At 61.1% G+C, this 16,259-nt stretch overlaps 1 protein-coding gene across 1 annotated transcript; it reads right to left on the bottom strand.

Annotated features, from left to right (window-relative positions):
* Window positions 1-46: 46 nt before the first annotated feature.
* On the bottom strand, window positions 47-15,307 carry DEGS2 (delta 4-desaturase, sphingolipid 2). The gene is made up of 3 exons (XM_045560809.1): window positions 15,168-15,307; window positions 2,242-2,984; window positions 47-521 (listed from the first exon to the last, which is right to left on the bottom strand). Exons 1-3 carry the CDS (start codon window positions 15,247-15,249, stop codon window positions 375-377), a joined length of 972 nt encoding a protein of 323 aa, XP_045416765.1. The 5' UTR covers window positions 15,250-15,307; the 3' UTR covers window positions 47-374.
* Window positions 15,308-16,259: the final 952 nt, after the last annotated feature.

Below are 16,259 nucleotides of genomic sequence, written 5' to 3'. Positions count from 1 at the left end.
CAGGGCAGCCTGGCCACCACCGTCCCTCAGAACACAATCCATGGACTATGACAACACACACTGGATTTAATTTAGGGCACAGGAACACCAGAGACCGCTCTGTGGCAACCGTGGGCACAGAGCACCTAGGTCACAGTGGGCGGGGCAGGGCCAGAGGGGGGGGCCTGTCCCAAGGCCCACAGCGAATCCACGTGTAGACCCTGCCACTGTCACCAGGGCTGGCTGCCGATGGCAATTCCAGGGCCTGCTGGGGGACGAGAGCAGCAGCCCCACGCAGGAGTCAAACGTGGCCCAGCCAGCCCGCGGGCGCTAGGCCGTGGCAACCGGCAGGAGCAACCTGCAGCTCCCACCCCAGGACGGGGGTCCGGCCGGGCTCACAGACGGTCCTCTGCCAGCTTGCACACCCGCTTCACCCTGGCGTAGGGCCCCAGGGAGTCCTCAAACACAAAGTCCCAGAGCACCTTCACCCACGAGTGGTGCTGCGGCAGGTGGTCGTAGTACTCGGGCGCGATCTTCCGCACCTGCGAGAGGAGGGGCTGGTCAGGGCGCGCCTCGGCCGGTTGTCCTCTCCGCCACACGCACACGCACACGCACCCCGGTGCCCACCTCCCTGCCTGCCCCCCACTCCTCAGGCTCCCTGAAGGCTGGTGCTGCCTGAAGGGGGGCTGAGGGGCCCTGGCTGAGCCAAGACCCTGTGGCAGCGGTGCCAACAGGCTCAGCTCGGGGCCCTGCCCCAGGGGGGAGTCCAGGAGTTCACATGTGACCCCCCGGGCCCACCCCCAACTTTCTGATCCAGGACCAGGGGCTTCCTTCCCCTCCCAGCACAGCCTGGCCTCAGTCCTGCCGCGGGACCACGGGGCCACAGGCTGCTCTTGGCCTCGCCCCGCCACACCCTCCTCCCTGCCTCAGTACTTGTCACTTCCCAAATGCCGGTCCTGCACCTCCTCTCCCCAGCCTTCGCTCCACTCCCACGCCAGGTCCCGCCTCCAGAACTGCTCCAAGCAGCTCTGCCTGCCACCAGCATGCGGCCTTGGCCTTGCCCTCCCGTCCCCAGGGAGCGTGCACCCAGGGCACAGGGCACATGGAGCCCCGCTGCACAGTAGGACAGCGGGGCTGAGAGACACAGGGCCTTTCGCTTTGCTCAGGAAAAGTAAAGGCTGGTGGCTGACAGCGGGCACTCGGTGACCAGCTCAGGTCAGATCCTCACTCTGCCACTTCCTGAGCAGGTGGCACCCCTCTCTGAGCCTCCGCCTGTCTATAAAATGGGGGTGATGGACAACAAGGGCTCCTGCCTCCTGGGCTGCAGTGAGGGTCCGGTGGGTGGCACCGGCACAGAGCAGGCTCTGGAACTGTCGGCGGGAAAGGAGGGGCAGGCACACGGGCTGTCGGACTCCAAGATCACATGGGCCAGGGCACACGCATGTGCACACACAGTGTGCACAAACACCTGTACACCCAGACAAGCACTCACAGGTAACCGCATGCACAAACGCCTGCACTCACGCACAATCCCAGGACAGACACGCTCAGACTCGCACACTCGGGCACCCGAACGTGCTCCCCACCCCGCCTTTGCTCAGGACACCTCAGCTCTTTCTAAGCAGCCAGTTGCCATCAAGGTGTCAGATGGGGACCAGCTGAGGGGCTCCTCCTGCCCCCCTTCCTCCCCCTTCCTCCTATCTCATTCAGAAATTCTCCAACTCCAGGTCTCCGAAGGCAGAGGTGCCAATGCCAGAGGCTTCTGCCCCCTGGCAGCTCAGGCCAAACCCCTTGGTTTGCAAATGGCCAGCCCCACCCTGTCCACACTGGCCAAGTCTGAGCTAGGAGGGGGCCCCTGGAAGGTCACAGGGCAATGACAATAAGTGAGCAGGGACAGGAAGTCTAGAGGCAGGAAGGAGGGTGCTTCATAGGCAGTATCACCAACCCACTTTGCAGAAACGGAAGCTGAGGCACAGAGAGGGCAAGCAGCTTGCCCAAGGACACACAGCCAGTAAATAGCAGGGTGGGTTCAGGCAGGTTTCCACTGAACCAAGCAGCCCACACTACACGTGCCTCTCGAAACCAGCTGGGGAGTCACCTGTGCTGTGTGGCCTTTCCTAATGCCTTGGGGACCACAAGTGGGACTGGCCATCCCATGACCAGCACGAAAAGGAAAAGGTAGCCCAAACTTGGCCCAGGGCCCTCCCCGGGGGTCCCCACCTCCTTTGACACGCTCAGCCCCGCCGGTCCCCAGCCACATACCAGGGGCAGGTTGCAGCCCGGGATGCTGGGGAAGTCGTGGTGCTCCACGTGGTAGCCCACGTTGAAGGTGATCCAGTTGAGGGGCCCGTAGTAGGAGTAGGTCTCGTGGCCCTTGAGGAACATGTAGTGCTCAGCCACAAAGTGGCCCGAGATGGGGTGCAGGCCCAGGCCCAGGAAAGAGCTGGCCAGCAGGTAGGCCATGGGTTTGAGCCCCCACAGGGCAAAGATGGTGGCATCAGCTGCCAGCTGCACCAGGGTGTTGAGCACCTCCATGCGGGTCACAGCCTTGGGGTTCACGCAGAGCGGTCGCAGCGAGTAGAAGAAGGGCTGAAGCGCCAGCCAGAGCAGCTTGCGTGCCGGCGTGCAGAAGAGCCAGCCCTCGAGGCGCGTGGGCACGTCCACGTCCAGCCCGTCGCCACCTAGGTAGCGGTGGTGGTCCACGTGGTACTTCTTGAAGGAGGCGGCGTAGGGCACGCCCATGGGCAGGTTGGCAAAGATGGCAAACCAGCGGTTGTGGGCGGCGCAGCCTGTGCCGAAGGCAGCGTTGTGCGAGATGTCGTGGATGGCCAGCGTCAGGGAGTGGTTCACGCAGCCGCCGAAGACGTAGGCCCAGAAGAGCAGCCAGCGCCAGGCCAGCCCCCGCACCAGCCAGCAGGCCAGCAGCTGCGCCAGCACCAGCCCCAGCACCGTCCACTTGAGGTGCGGGTCCGGCCGCATCAGGGCCTTGATGGCCGGGTACTTGGCTGCAGGTAAGACAAGGGGGGACATCGGAGGCGTGAGCCACCACACGCATGCTGCCTGCCCTCCCACTTCGCTGCCTTCCCTCCTCCCTTCCCTCCCTCCCTCGCCCTACCTGTCCTTGAAGCGCCCAGGCGGTGGCATGGCGACATGCAGCCCCGACCCAGCACCCTCTGCCCACCCCTAGAACCTCGAAGGGAGGGACGGGCGTCACTGAGACTGGCCCTGCCTTTGTGCTTCGGAGCCTTGGACGTGTACACCCACCTCCCCACCACCGGGGGGCTCTGGGAAGACTTGCCAGAGCGGGGGGACTTGCCACCAGCCTGACTAAAGATCAGCTGTCAACATGGGGCACAGAAATGTAATGACGTGATGCCAGAAATCAAAGCAGCCACAGAGCTACGGCCACCCGGCCCCTGGCATGCCCAGGCCAGCTGTGCACCCCTGACGTGCGCCACTGGGCTTAGACACAGCCCAAGAGTGACAGTGTAGCCTGCACACCCCCAACCCAACAGGTTCTGGAGGGGCAGGCATCGGGGGCTGGGGAGGGGACCACCGAGAGCTCCGGCTTGGTCTCAAGAGTTTCAGTTCTTAAAACAAGCAAGAACTGAAGGAAACAAGGTGTTGGATGCACTCATTTTGCATGGGACGTGTTTGTTATAGTATCTTTTATACGTTTCTGTATTTTGTTTTACAAAAAAGGAAAAGACAACAAGAGTGGGAGTTGGCCGAGCGGGGGTGGGGGGGGTGCTGGGAAGGAGCAGCAGGGTAGGGGGCACCCAGAACCCTGGGGGAGCCAGGCCTGGGCGGCCGGCAAGACGGCTGTGCCTTCCAGAAACCTGGGGCTGGCAGGCTGGAGGCAGAATGTGGGTAAGGAGGCTGCACAGGAGGGACAGGGTGGGGGGTCACCTCATACTCCGGGTGACAGACACCCCTGGGTCTGCTCTGTCCCCGAGCTCCCCAGGCAAGGACCAACAGACCCTCAGAGATGGAGCCACTGCTGTCACGCACAGGTGCGGAAACTGAGTCAGAGGGGGCAGGGGCTTGCCCCAGGGCACCCCAGGTCAGTCAGCACTGGCCTCTCGGGTCCACTCCCCCCACCCAGCGAGCAAGCGGGCGGCCTAGGCGCCCCTCCTCAGGGCTGGCTGTGAAGAGGGCTCCCCAGGACGGTGGAGAGGCTGGGGACCCTGCCCGAGTCGGCCAGGCCAAGGCAGAATCCGCCCCGGCTCTGTCCCAGTGACCCTGGAAGTGGCCCCGCAGCCAGGGTCCTCCTCAAGCCGACAGCCGAGGGGACCGCGGCTCGGGTGATACGGGGGTGGGGGATTCCCACACCTGAGGGCATGTTCCCGGCCTCCAGATCCCATTTGGTCACCAGCTTGCAAGGTACAGTCACGTCTCTCCAGTGACTGAAGATGACAAAACATCGTGTCTGAGAGAAACACGACAGCGTGGGCAACGGGACTCTGCCCCAGGCAGTCGAGACTCAGGCCCAAGACCCTCCTGCCCAGCTGGGCTCAGCGTCCCCAGTAAGAGGTCTCCTCCCACTCAACCGCACTGGTCCCCCCCACCCCTGGCACAGCCCATGTCTGCTGAGAGATTCTAGGAAGAAGTCAGTCCCCACGTCCTATAACCCCAGGCCCATCTGCCCAGGAAGCCGACAGGATCCCTCCAGCAGAATCCCGGCGGCCCGCGGCTGGGCCCTGCTGCCCGCTCACTGGAGCCTGCCAAGCCCTACCTCACCTCGCAGCGACATGTTCCTGGCCCCAGACCAAGTGCGCAGCAGCCCCGAGGATACCCTCCAGGTGGCCCAATGTGCTGTCCCTACCTCTCAGGGCCCATGCTGCATGTGACCCCAGAGCAGCTGGCAGGGCACAGTATCACTAGCCTGGGATGAGCTGCACACAACGTGCCATCTCCCGGGCCCTCTGACCCCAGATGCAATCTCCCTGGGAGCCAGCCAAGGAAATGACCCAGTTAGATCCACAAGATGACAGCCCCAGCACATGTGTAAGCAGAGCTTCGGAGAGAGCACGGAAGCCCAGCAACAGGTAATAAACCTCAGCCCCGCTCAACAGGGGCCTGGGGGTCCAGAGCCCGTGGGGGGATGGGAGGAAGCAGAGTTCAGAGCAAGGTTCAAGTGCAGGCCAGCCTGGGTTCAAATTCCAGCTCCAAATAAGGGCTTCGTACCCAGAACACATAAAGAACTCATACAACTCAACAACAAAAAGACAAACCACCCAAATAAAACAGGGGCAATAGACATGTGAACAGACATCTCTCCAAAGACATCTACCTGGCCAGCAAGCACACAAAGAGTTGCGCAACGTCGTTAGTCATCAGGGAAATGCAAATCAAAACCGCAGGGAGGTACAGACACCGCTTCACGCTAGGATGGTGCTATGGCTTGAGTGTCCCTTCCAAAACTCATGTTGCAATTTAAGCCCCAGTGTGGCAGGGCTGAGAGGTGGGGCTTTTAAGAGGTGATTGAGTCAAGAGGTCTCTGCCGTCAAGAACGTGTTAATCCATTCACGGATCAGTTATCAGGGGAGGGCAAGTGCTGGCTTTGTACGAAGAGGGAGAGCGGAGCTGGCATGTTGGCATGGGCAGCGTCCTCCCCACGGCAGGCCCTGTGCCTCGGCACCCCGTGGCGGGTCCCCACCAGCGGGAAGGGCCTCGCCAGACGCAGCCCCTCGACCTGGGACTTCCCAGCCTCCAGAACCGGGAAGAATCCCCCGCCGCAGGCATCCCATCGTAGGTGACAGAAATAGACCCAGACGGACGGCTGGAATTTTTTTTTTTTTAAAGGAAAATAACAACTGTTGGTGAAGATGTGGAGAAGCCGAAACGCTCGCGCTCACTGGTGGGAACGTAAGACGGGCGGCTGTGGTAGAGGACAGTGTGGTGGCAGTAAAGTGAAAGCGAAAGGTCGCGCCCCGTGAGCAGCAGCCCCTCCCAGAGAGTCGCAGACAGACGCAAACAGGGACTCGGACGCGTGTTCGCAGCAGCACGATCCCATCGGGGGAGGAACGGACGTTCAAATGTGGTCTGTCCACACTGCGGAGCACTGCTCAGGCCGAACAGGGAGGGAATCCTGATGCGTGTTAACCCTGGAAGGGCCTCGAGGGCGCTAGGCCAAAATAAGGGCAACAGCAAAAGGACTAACATCGTACGGTCCCAACCACCGAGAACTATCTAGAATGGACAAGTCCATGGAGACAGAATAGGTTAGAGGTTACCGGGGGCCAGGGCTGGGGTTGGGAGTGAGTTTCGATTCGGGGTGGGGATGCGTGCTGGAAACCTCAGCGTTGGCTGCACAACCTTGTGAATGTCATTTATGCCACCAAATTGTACACTTAAAAGTAGTTAAAATGGCAAATTTTATGTTATGTATATTTTACCAAAATAAAAATAAAAGTTTGAAAAAAATCCCAGCTTAGGGTGGGCGACCCAGCTCCAGAGGCTCAGCGTCCGGGCTGCCCGGGAGGTTAGTGAGATGAGGCGGCCGCAGCCGGGGCCAGTCCTGTGCCGTCCTGGCTAACAAGAGTGGACCACGGAGGCAGCAGCCAAAGGGCAGGTGACCAGAATGTCACCTGCAGTCAGTCGCGGCCGTGTAATGTGTTGGAAACAAAGGTGCTGGGTGGCAGGGAAATTAATGGTTTTCCTTCCGGCCCTGCCCACGTTGCTTAGTGGTGGCTTCCCGGGTTGTGCTTGGGAGGGGACCTGGGACAGGCCTCCGTCCAAGGGGACTCAGCCCCCGGCAGGCTAAGGGAGGCAGGACCATGGGGCCAAGGCTCCGGCACCTTCAGCCACCAGAACAGTACTTAAGATGCAGGAAGAGATTTGGCGCCTGTGGTGGGCAGAGTGACAGGCCCGCGAGGACGCCCACCTCCTCACCCCGTAGCCCGTGACAGGTCCCGTGGCCAGGGAGAACCGAGAAGGGACGGAACAAAGACTGCTAATCAGTGACCCCAAGATTCAAGGTGACCCTGGTGCCATCAGAAGGGCCCTCAAGAATGGGAGAGGGAGGCAGGAGAGGAGGTCCCAGTGCTGTGACATAAGACAGACTCGTCCTGCCACTGCTGGCTTTGAAGACAGAGGACGCGTGGGCAGCCTCCAGGACGGATTTCCCACCCACCCTCCAGAGCAGCACGGCCCTGGCACGCCCCGACTTCAGCCCAGGGGGCACAGGGCGGACTCCGACCTCCACAGCCCCAGGGTGACGAATGTGCTGTTTCCAGCCACCAGGTCTGTGGTCCTCTGTTACCGCAGCAACCAGAAACTGACACAGCAGCTTCGAGAGCGCGAGAGGGGCTGGCAGACCTGGCCAGCCGTCCCCCCTGGACACACAGGCCAGTCAGACCCAGCCCTGCCCTTTGAGTGCCCCTCCCCCCACCAGCCCCGACCGAGCGTCACCCACCAGGCTCAGAGCAGGTGCGACTCTGGCAAGAGAGACAAGGGACACCTCTGGGCCACACGCTAGCCTTTCGCTGGGGGGGGGGGGGCAGTAGATGGGGGGCACGTGACCAGGCCTCACCCCAGCTTGTTCCTGCCCCAATAGGGGCCAGGTCAGGGGGACACTTCAGAGGGTGTGCCTCAGTGTCACCCAGAAAAATGGGCGCTTTTAATAGGGGGCCCTTGCAAGGTGGACCCGGGCAGGAAGAAACATCTTCATGGCAAACAGGCCAAGAAGGGCGAGCGGCAACCTCAGGGAGGCTCTGGCCACGGCCCACGCAGGGAAACCCCGTGCAAAGTCCCCTGGACCTCTGCACACCAGGATGTCGGGGCTGCACGGGCTCCTGCAGCCTCCCTCTCGCCCAGGGGGTGGGCTCTGGGCACCAGCCTCCCCCAGGCCCCTGAGGGCAGTGGCCAGCCCCGCACCTCCCCACCTGGGGACCCGCCAGCTCAAGGCCGCAGGCTTCCACAAGGCAGGCAGCTCCTGCTTCCCCTTGGAAGGAGGCCAAGCCTTGGGACAAGAGGGCAGGACAGGCCACACCTGCACCAGGTGAACCACAGGTGGGAGAGCTTTGAAGCAGGGCCCAGGCCCCCGGTTCTTGGATCCAGGCCAGCACATACATGCCACCTTCTGTGCCCCTCGGCGGCAAGAGCAATGACAGTCTGGCCACTGCGACCTTGGACCGTGAGCCTCAGCTTCCCGATCTGTTGAGCTAAGATAATAAGTCCTGCCTCTGGGGTAGGACATGGGGTCCCCTCCACCCCTCACCCAGCCCATCTTTGGGGAGCTCCATGCCCCATCCTCCTTTTCCCAGCAGTTTGCCAAGGACTCACCGCCCCTTCTGAGCCCCAGTCTCCCTCCGCCGCCCCAGGGGCTCCACCCCACGCCTGCAGAGAGGCGCAGCACGCACTCGGAAGGACAGCAGCGTCCACCCCACCAGCCCCTGCCCAGCCCCAGCCGTGTGCCATCCTGCCTCCCACAGGGCGCGCTGGGGCCCACAGAGCTGCCGGAACCTTGGATGCAGCCACCGGGCTGGCCCCTCCGATGGCCACGCCATAGGCAGACAGTGGACTGTTCCCAGCCTGGCCTCGGCACAGGCCACTGGGCAGGAGGTCTAGCTCGGCGAGGTCCCAGCAGGGCCTGGGGGGCCTCGTCCCCAGGCTCTCATCCAGGCCAACAGCAGGGGTCCCCGCCGCTGACTGCCCATGGCCTCCCCATCCTGGTCGTCTCCTCTGGGAAATGGGGCGACGCTCCTATGTGCCCACTGGCGGCAGGGAGACCAGTGGGGCGACTGGAGCCTGGGGCCACCGGCACTCAGTAAGCACGAGTGGGTATGGCTGTTACTAAACACTGTCCTATCTCAGAGTCGAAGCTGGCCTGAGAGGACAGTCTGGCCCCAGGCTTATTCTGATGGGAGCATGGCAGCTGGATACCAGGTAGCGCAGGGGTGTGACAGAGGGGGACAGACAGTGCAGGCCATAGTGCAGGGAAGAAGAGCCCCAGGAGCTGTGCGGGCAGAGGACAGCACTTAGGGAAGCGAGGACCCACACCACGGGTCCCGAGGGCTTTGCTGGAAGCAGGAACCCCGTGCCAGCTCCAAGAACAGAAGCCCCCAGGGATCCGTGAGCCCAGTGGGTTCCAGAGGTGGCTTGGGCTGGGAGTGCCACCCACTGGAGCAGACACACCTCACTGAGCACCCCGGCCCCCAGGGACAATCCCAGCAACCCCTGCCTTAGGCGTGGGGCTGCTCTAGACCACCCACACCACTTGGGAAAAGGATCGTGCTGATCCAAAAATCCACTGCCAGGACACAGCTCCACGCTCACTCAATGCAAAGATCCACCACTTTCAATTCCACAGTCTCTAGGTCCCGGGGGAGTGGGAGGCCTGGGGACACTGGGGACCACCGCCATGCAGACCACACACAGGAAGAGGTTGAGGCTGAGGGCACTTTGGGTGCAGTCAGGACTTGGTAGTAACTGAAGCCGTTGCGTGGAGGTGTCCAGCTGCCAGGGCTCAAGGAGGGTCAGGGACAGGAGAGGACAGGCACCCCCGGACTTAGCATGGACACAGGGCCTCGGAGGAGGCAAGGCAGTGACGACTGGGGACCCGAGTGTGGCGCGGGGCAGGGAGGCTTGGCTGTGTGGCTGAGGCGGGAGAGAGGAAGGCCCTGGGGAGGGCGGGGGGGCAGGATGGAGACGTGGGTGGCATCACAGAGGAGGCAGCGGCCATGCTGGTGCCGGTGCTGGCTGGCTGGATAGAGGGACACCCAGGGGGCCGGGAAGCATTACTGCTGGGTGAGCCGGGAGGGCCGTTCCCAAGGAGCGGGGCACCGTCCAGGCGGCTGAGGGCCCAGCGGGAACACGAAGGCAGAGGGAGGGGTTTCCTCTCTCCCTCCCTCACCCTCTCGGAGCTGGGACACAGTCTTCTCCTGTCCCTGAACATCCGTCAGAACTGCCGCCTTCGGACTCCAGGACTTGTCCCCACCCCACCCCGGCTCTCAGGCCTTCAGCAGCGAGTTACACCCTCGGCCTTGCCGGTTCCGAGGCTTTCGGACTGGGGCTGAGCCACCAGGGTTCCGGGGTCTCCAGCCTGCAGACGGCCTGTCGTGGGACTTCTGTCTCCATAATCGTGTGCGCCAGTTCCCCCACTAAACCCTCTCTCACGGACAGAGACAGAGAGCGCGAGATCCTACAATCCTGCTGCTCCTCTCGTGACAACCTCACTAACACGGGGCCTCTTCCAGGGGCCTCAGGGAGGGGATCCAGGGAAGTGGGGGGAACTGACTGGGCGGTGAGCCACTGGGCCCCCTGGCTTTGCTCTCCGTCTTTTCTGGCCACAGGAGAGGTGGAAAGCCGGGGGAGGAGGCAGAGGAGGGGAGCGGCGCTGAGCCCTGGCAGCCCCAGGAAGAATCGCAGGCCAGCACGGGCTGGCCCTGGCCCTGGCTGGACACCCAAACCTGGCCCAGCCAAGCTGGTTCTACCTGGCTGTGGGCACTCAGCTGCCCCTAGGTGTGACCATGCTGCTCAGGCCCCTAGCCTGGATGGCAGGGAGCCGGGCTACATGCATGCCTCAAGGGCTCCCTGCTCCTGGGGCACCTGCAGCCCAACATACACAGCCACCTGGAACCGAAGGGAAACAACCCCACATAAATGGTTTTCTAACAACGGCCCCAGGTGGGGCCCAGGACAGCTGGGCAGCTGGCCATGAACAACAGCATTGCTAGAAGTCATGTTGTCCAGGTGTGACACAGGAAGGAGGAATCTGAGGTCCAGGGAGGCTCAAGGAAGGGCCCAACAAGGCACAGCAAGACAGACCCAGGACTTGAACTCAGGACCCTACTCCAGGCCTGCACGATGCCAAGCTGGGATCCTGGCACAGGTTCAGACTGTGTCAGTGCATATCTAGTGAGCTATGTTGGAGCAAAGCACCCAGAGAAAATGCTGGGTTGGACTCAGTCTGACTGCTGTGTGCCCTTGGGCAAGCCGCTGTCCCTCTCTGGGCCTGTCTCTTCACTTTCCATCTCTAAGGTGTCTGTGCTGATAGCCCTGCACTGTGAGCACACAGAGGTGGGGTCTTTCCTGGGGGAGCGTGGGGAAGGAGGATGCAGCAGTACCAAGGTGTGGGGACGCATGGCACCATCTAAGACTGGATGCTCCTGCCACTTTCCCAGGGAGGCCAACTGCCATCAAATGACAGTCACTTGCTAGCTACAGGAGAGATGGTCCTTGTCATTGCCTGTCATCACCCAGGAGCTCCCCAAGTTTCCAACATTCCAATCTGCTGCTACCTGCTTCCTCGCTCCTGCTCGACCACAAAGCTGCTCATGGTTGATGATGCCACCTGGTGGCCTCAGCAGGAAATGCTCAGATATGACATCTCACAGTGGCCTCCTGGCCTTTCCCTGACCGGCAGCACAGCGACCGAACCCCGGCCACACTTCTCTTCACAGAGACACCCGAAGCCGTTTGAACCCCATTCCTAAACATCTTCCAGTTCTGGCCTGACGCTTTAGGAGCTGCCTTCCCACAGCTTCTACCTCTGCCACCTTGGGTTTTGAGCCAGAAAACAAGCCTAACCCTGTCCACTCAGTGTGGGAGGCACCTCCCGTTAAACCTGCTTTTCCTCCCACGGGCAAACACATGCAGACGGCCCGGGTCAGAGACGGGAGGGGTCCCACCTGGAGCTGGTGTCTCCACGGCTGGGTGACGAGGGCCCACAAACTCCCCTTATGGCTGCAGCCAGCTCTGTTCTGGATTTTACCACTTGCACTGGGAGTCCCAGCCCGGGCCTTTCCTAAGCAAATAATCCAGCAATTGCCAAGTCTTACTTCCTGGTTTTCCTCTTTTGTTTTTCTTTGATTATTTGAACGTTTTTTTCTGTATGTGCACTGCTTTTACAATTTAAAAAGCAAACAAAATTACAAAGCTGTTTGTTTTCAAAAAAGCAAATCCAAAGCCTGCATATTCCACCGGCCATGCCTCGCTTGGTTTCTGCTGAAACCAGTCACACTGGCTCCATTCTCACCCTCTCAGGGCAGCGTGCCTCAGCCCTGACCTAGGACACACAGTTCTTAGGGGCTGCCATGGGACCACACTTTCTGAGGACACTGCCCTGGGAGCATGTCCCCATCCCAGGCAGGAGCTGCAGATGGACTTGGACTCCACTGGCAGAGCTCTTGGAGCTAGCTCTCCGCAAGGACTTCCCGGGCTCTGACTCCAAGGCTAGGATCTTCATTGAACATCCCTGGGCTCCCAGGAGCTCGGCACAGGCTGCTGCAGACAGCCGGGTAGGGCAGGAGTCGGCCGGAGCATCAGCCTGGCCTCTGTGGCCTCCAGGCTATGTGGCCCTGGGCAAGTCACTTTCCTGCTCTGACCCTTACTCTGCTGCAAAGAGACACTGGCAGTTACACATGGGATTTCTCCGGGACTGGGGACAGCACAGGCATCAAGAAAGCAGAGGTGTGGCCGGGCACGGTGGCTCACACCTGTAATCCTAACACTCTGGGAGGTTGAGGCGGGCAGATTGTTCGAGGTCAGGAGTTCAAGACCAGCCTGAGCAAGAGCGAGACTCCGTCTCTACTAAAAATAGAAAAGAAATTATCTGGCCAACTAAAAATATGTATAGAAAAAATTAGCCGGGCATGGTGGCGCATGCCTGTAGTCCCAGCTACTCGGGAGGCTGAGGCAGTAGAATCGCTTAAGCCCAGGAGTTTGAGGTTGCTGTGAGCTAGGCTGACGCCACGGCACTCACTCTAGCCCGGGCAACAGAGCGAGACTCTGTCTCAAAAAAAAAAAAAAGAAAGAAAGAAAGCAGAGGTGAAGGGAATGCCTTGTCCTCAGCGTCATTGCAGCTGACACTCATTGAGTCCTGGGCTAAACACTTCACACGTCACTTCTAATTTGCACAACTCCACAAGGAAGATGCTATTATTAACCTCTTTTGATCTGCCCAGGCCTCAATCTCTTCATCTGTTTACTGACACACCCATAGCCAGTGAGCGGGCGTTGGGGTCCTCACCAGATCATCTCCACAGCCAAGCTCTTGCCCTCTGCCCCGGGCCCAAAGGGCTGTAGCCGTGGAGGGGAAACCCAGGCCTCTCATCCAGCCGGCACCCTGCATCACGGGCTAGACAGATGGCAAGAGCCAGCCAGAGCAGGGAGGAAGGACATTCACGCAGGGGACAGCTCGTGCAAGTACCTGGGAGGAAGGGAGAATGGCACACTCCGAGTTCATTAGCTCAAAACTGGTCAGGTGGGTAGGAAGCCACTGCCCCGATGGCAAAGGAGCATGGGCCAGGGGCCCCAGAGAGCCAGCCTTGAGAACAGGTGCTCCGGCCCCTGGCCCGAGATGCCTCTCTCTTCAAGCCTTCCAACCTTCTCAGCCACCCCCTCCAGAAAGCCCCCTAGATTGGTTCCAGGGCCTCTGGTTTCCCTTTTTAGAGAGACATCCTTCCCCATTCCTGGAGTGCAGGTACCACACTGGGCACCTTCCCATCTGAGATCTCATTTCATCCTCACACCTACTCTGCCCAGTAGGATGACAGCCCATTTTGCAGACTGGGAAAGTGAGGCCACAGCCCAGAGTGTCTGGATCCCTCCAGGGGGCTGTGGGGTAGGCGTAGGCTCCCACTCTGTGGACCACGAGCTCCTGTGGGCCAGGACTCTGCCAGCCTGTCTCCCAGCCTTCACCTCCTGGGGCCAGGGGCCCAGTGAGTCCTTTGAGGGGAAGCTGGGGACAGAAGCAAACAGGGCCAAGGAGGGTCTTGTTCCAGCCTAGCCCCACTTCAGACCTGCTGCCAGGATGCCTCCTGCCCAGTTCACACAGTGGGGAGGGAGGGCCACATGACCCCTAAGGGCCCTCCCAGCCAGCGCCAGCAGCTCACAGCGTACGGGAGGGAGCCCTGGTGAGGCAGCACGTACAGCTGGGCTCTGCTTGCCTCGCAGAAGAAAGCACTGGAGTCACAAACCCACCTGGGAGCTTCCAGCCTCTGAACCCCCAGCTACTTCAGGGTGCAGTCACATTACAGTCACTCAGTGTATCTTGTGCTTGAAAGATTTCAAAGTTATAGCATGGACTTTTCCATGGCCTTGGGGTGGGGCAGGAAGACACCAAGGTGCAGGGCTCTAAAGAATAAGGCCAATTGATTCAACTGCATTAAAAAAAATAAAGCCTCTGTGATAGCAAAGATGAAGTATAAACAGGAAGATATTTGCAACACATAAAACACAAGGGTTAAAGGCCTCCTGTACAAAGAGCGCTAACACATTAACAAGCAAAGACCAAACCCAAGAGAAAAAGAAGTTCGCCAATTAAAATTTGAAACCAACCATCAAATAAATGCAAATTAAACGCACAACGAAAAAGTATTGTGTCCCCAATCTGGGCAGTAAAACATCAGAAGGATTATCAGGTGTGCCCATGCCAGGTGTCTCCAAGGCCGGAGGGGCGGGGAGGGTGGGGACCTCAAAGGGGGGTGGGGAGGGGCGGGCGTGCGGCAGCCTGCAGCGCACCTGGCGGGATTTAGTGGTTTCTACCAAACGCTTTTAACCCACGGTCCCGGGTGAAGGACCGCACACCTGGGTCGGTCCTATTTGTGGGTTAGATGGGGCCGCCCGCGTGAGTGAACGAGAGTGAATCCACTCAGGTAAAAATGACCTCGCAGGGACCACTAAGCGACAAGGAGGGGCGGCCACCGGCTATTAAGCTACGTGACAAAATAGACGGGATTCTTTGGTACAATCTTTGGAGTTTTTTTCCAAGAGGAAAAAAGCGTGTCTCTCACTCCGCGTTCGTACTCCCGCGTTCGGGCCGGGCTTGGCGTCGCCTCGCCGGGTGGTCACGGCGGACGACCCGCGGGCGGAGCTGCCTCCGCGGCAGGGTCGGCTCGAGCCCCACTGAGACCGAGTCCCCAGGGCCGCTCCCGGTGCCGCCGCGTCCCGAGTTCGCGCCCGGGTCCGGGCCGGGAGTGCTTCCCGTCCCACTGCCCGCAAGGACTAGCGGAGATGCGCTCCCGGGCTCGCGGGCCTTGGATTCGTCGCATCCCGGGACACAGGCACAGACTCGGGGAGCTTCAGATTGGGGCCGGGGTGGGGAGGCCGCCCGGGACGGGGGGCATGGGGGAGTGCCCGCCGTGTCCCGCCGAGCAGGGGCGACCGTCTGGGCTCGGGCTCTCCCGCGACTCCAGACTGGCCCTCGGGGCTGTCCCCACCGCCGGCGGGAGCCCCGCACTCACCGAGCATCTCTTTGCGCCGCTGCGTGTGCGGCTGGTCGGTGTAGACCCACTCGAAGTCGCTGCGTCCCGCGCTGTTGCCCATGCCGAGGCCGGAGCGGGCACCCAGCGCTGCGCCACTGTCGCGGCCCGCGCCGCGCGGGGCTAGTTCAGGGCGCGGGGCGGGGGCGGGGCTGGCGGCGGGGGCGGGGCCTGGGCGGGGCGGGGCCCGAGGCGGGGCCGCCCACGTGGGTCCCAGGCTCCCGGGCCGGCGCTGTCCAGACCCCGGGCGGGCCGCGCCGCCCACCTGCGCCCTCGGCTTCTCTCCACCTGGCTCGCGCGCGGCCAGTCGTCGGGTTGTACCAAGGCCCCTCGGCGGCTGAGCGCCAGTTCTCGCCGTGGCCCAGAGCCGCTCGCCTTCAGGCCTCTGGCTCCCGGCCCCGCCCCCGCCCCCCAGGCAGGTAATAGCGCCCAGCTGGCGGGGAAGGGGAAGGCAGGAGCTGCAGGGATGCGGCCGTGCCGGTAACAGGAGGTGCTCAGGGAAGGTTCCATGCAGCAATTCTTCCTCCCTCTACCCGCCCTTTCACGCAATAACGCAAAGGGGAGATGATGTGTCTGCAACAACCTCACAGAGGCGAGTCAGACCCACCCTCTCTTCAAGGAACTTGAGGTCTCCATGGGACACAGGACAAGGAAGTGGCCATTATGATTCAAGGTGATACGTGCCATGATACAGAAAGGCCCTGAAGCAGTTAGGATCCAGTAAAGGAGAGTTTTGCATTGGGCCTTGAAGGATGAGTAGGAGTTCAACAGCTAGAAAAAGGGAAGGACATTGGTGGTAGAGGAAACAGCAGATGCAAAAGCTCAGAAGCAAGGAAGAACCTGGACATTCTTGAATGGAGAGTCTGGTATTGGGGGCTAGGGGCACAAGGCTCCTCATCTTCAAGTTCTCGGGGACTTTTCTCTTCCTCTTCCCGCTCTTTTGGAGCTTTGGAGGGTATACCTGGGACACCTGAGGACCAGAGCCTGGCCTCTGCTGGGAGCTGCCTGGTAACTGACTGGCACAGCAGCCAGAGCCACCTCAAGGCAGGAGCTTCCCTCCCATCCCCTGGAAGC

This window comes from Lemur catta, chromosome 1 (assembly GCF_020740605.2).
Source record: "Lemur catta isolate mLemCat1 chromosome 1, mLemCat1.pri, whole genome shotgun sequence".
In the NCBI taxonomy this organism is placed as follows: domain Eukaryota; kingdom Metazoa; phylum Chordata; class Mammalia; order Primates; family Lemuridae; genus Lemur; species Lemur catta.
The sequence above is the reverse complement of the archived record's forward strand: the minus strand, read 5'-3'. Positions and strand labels throughout refer to the sequence as shown.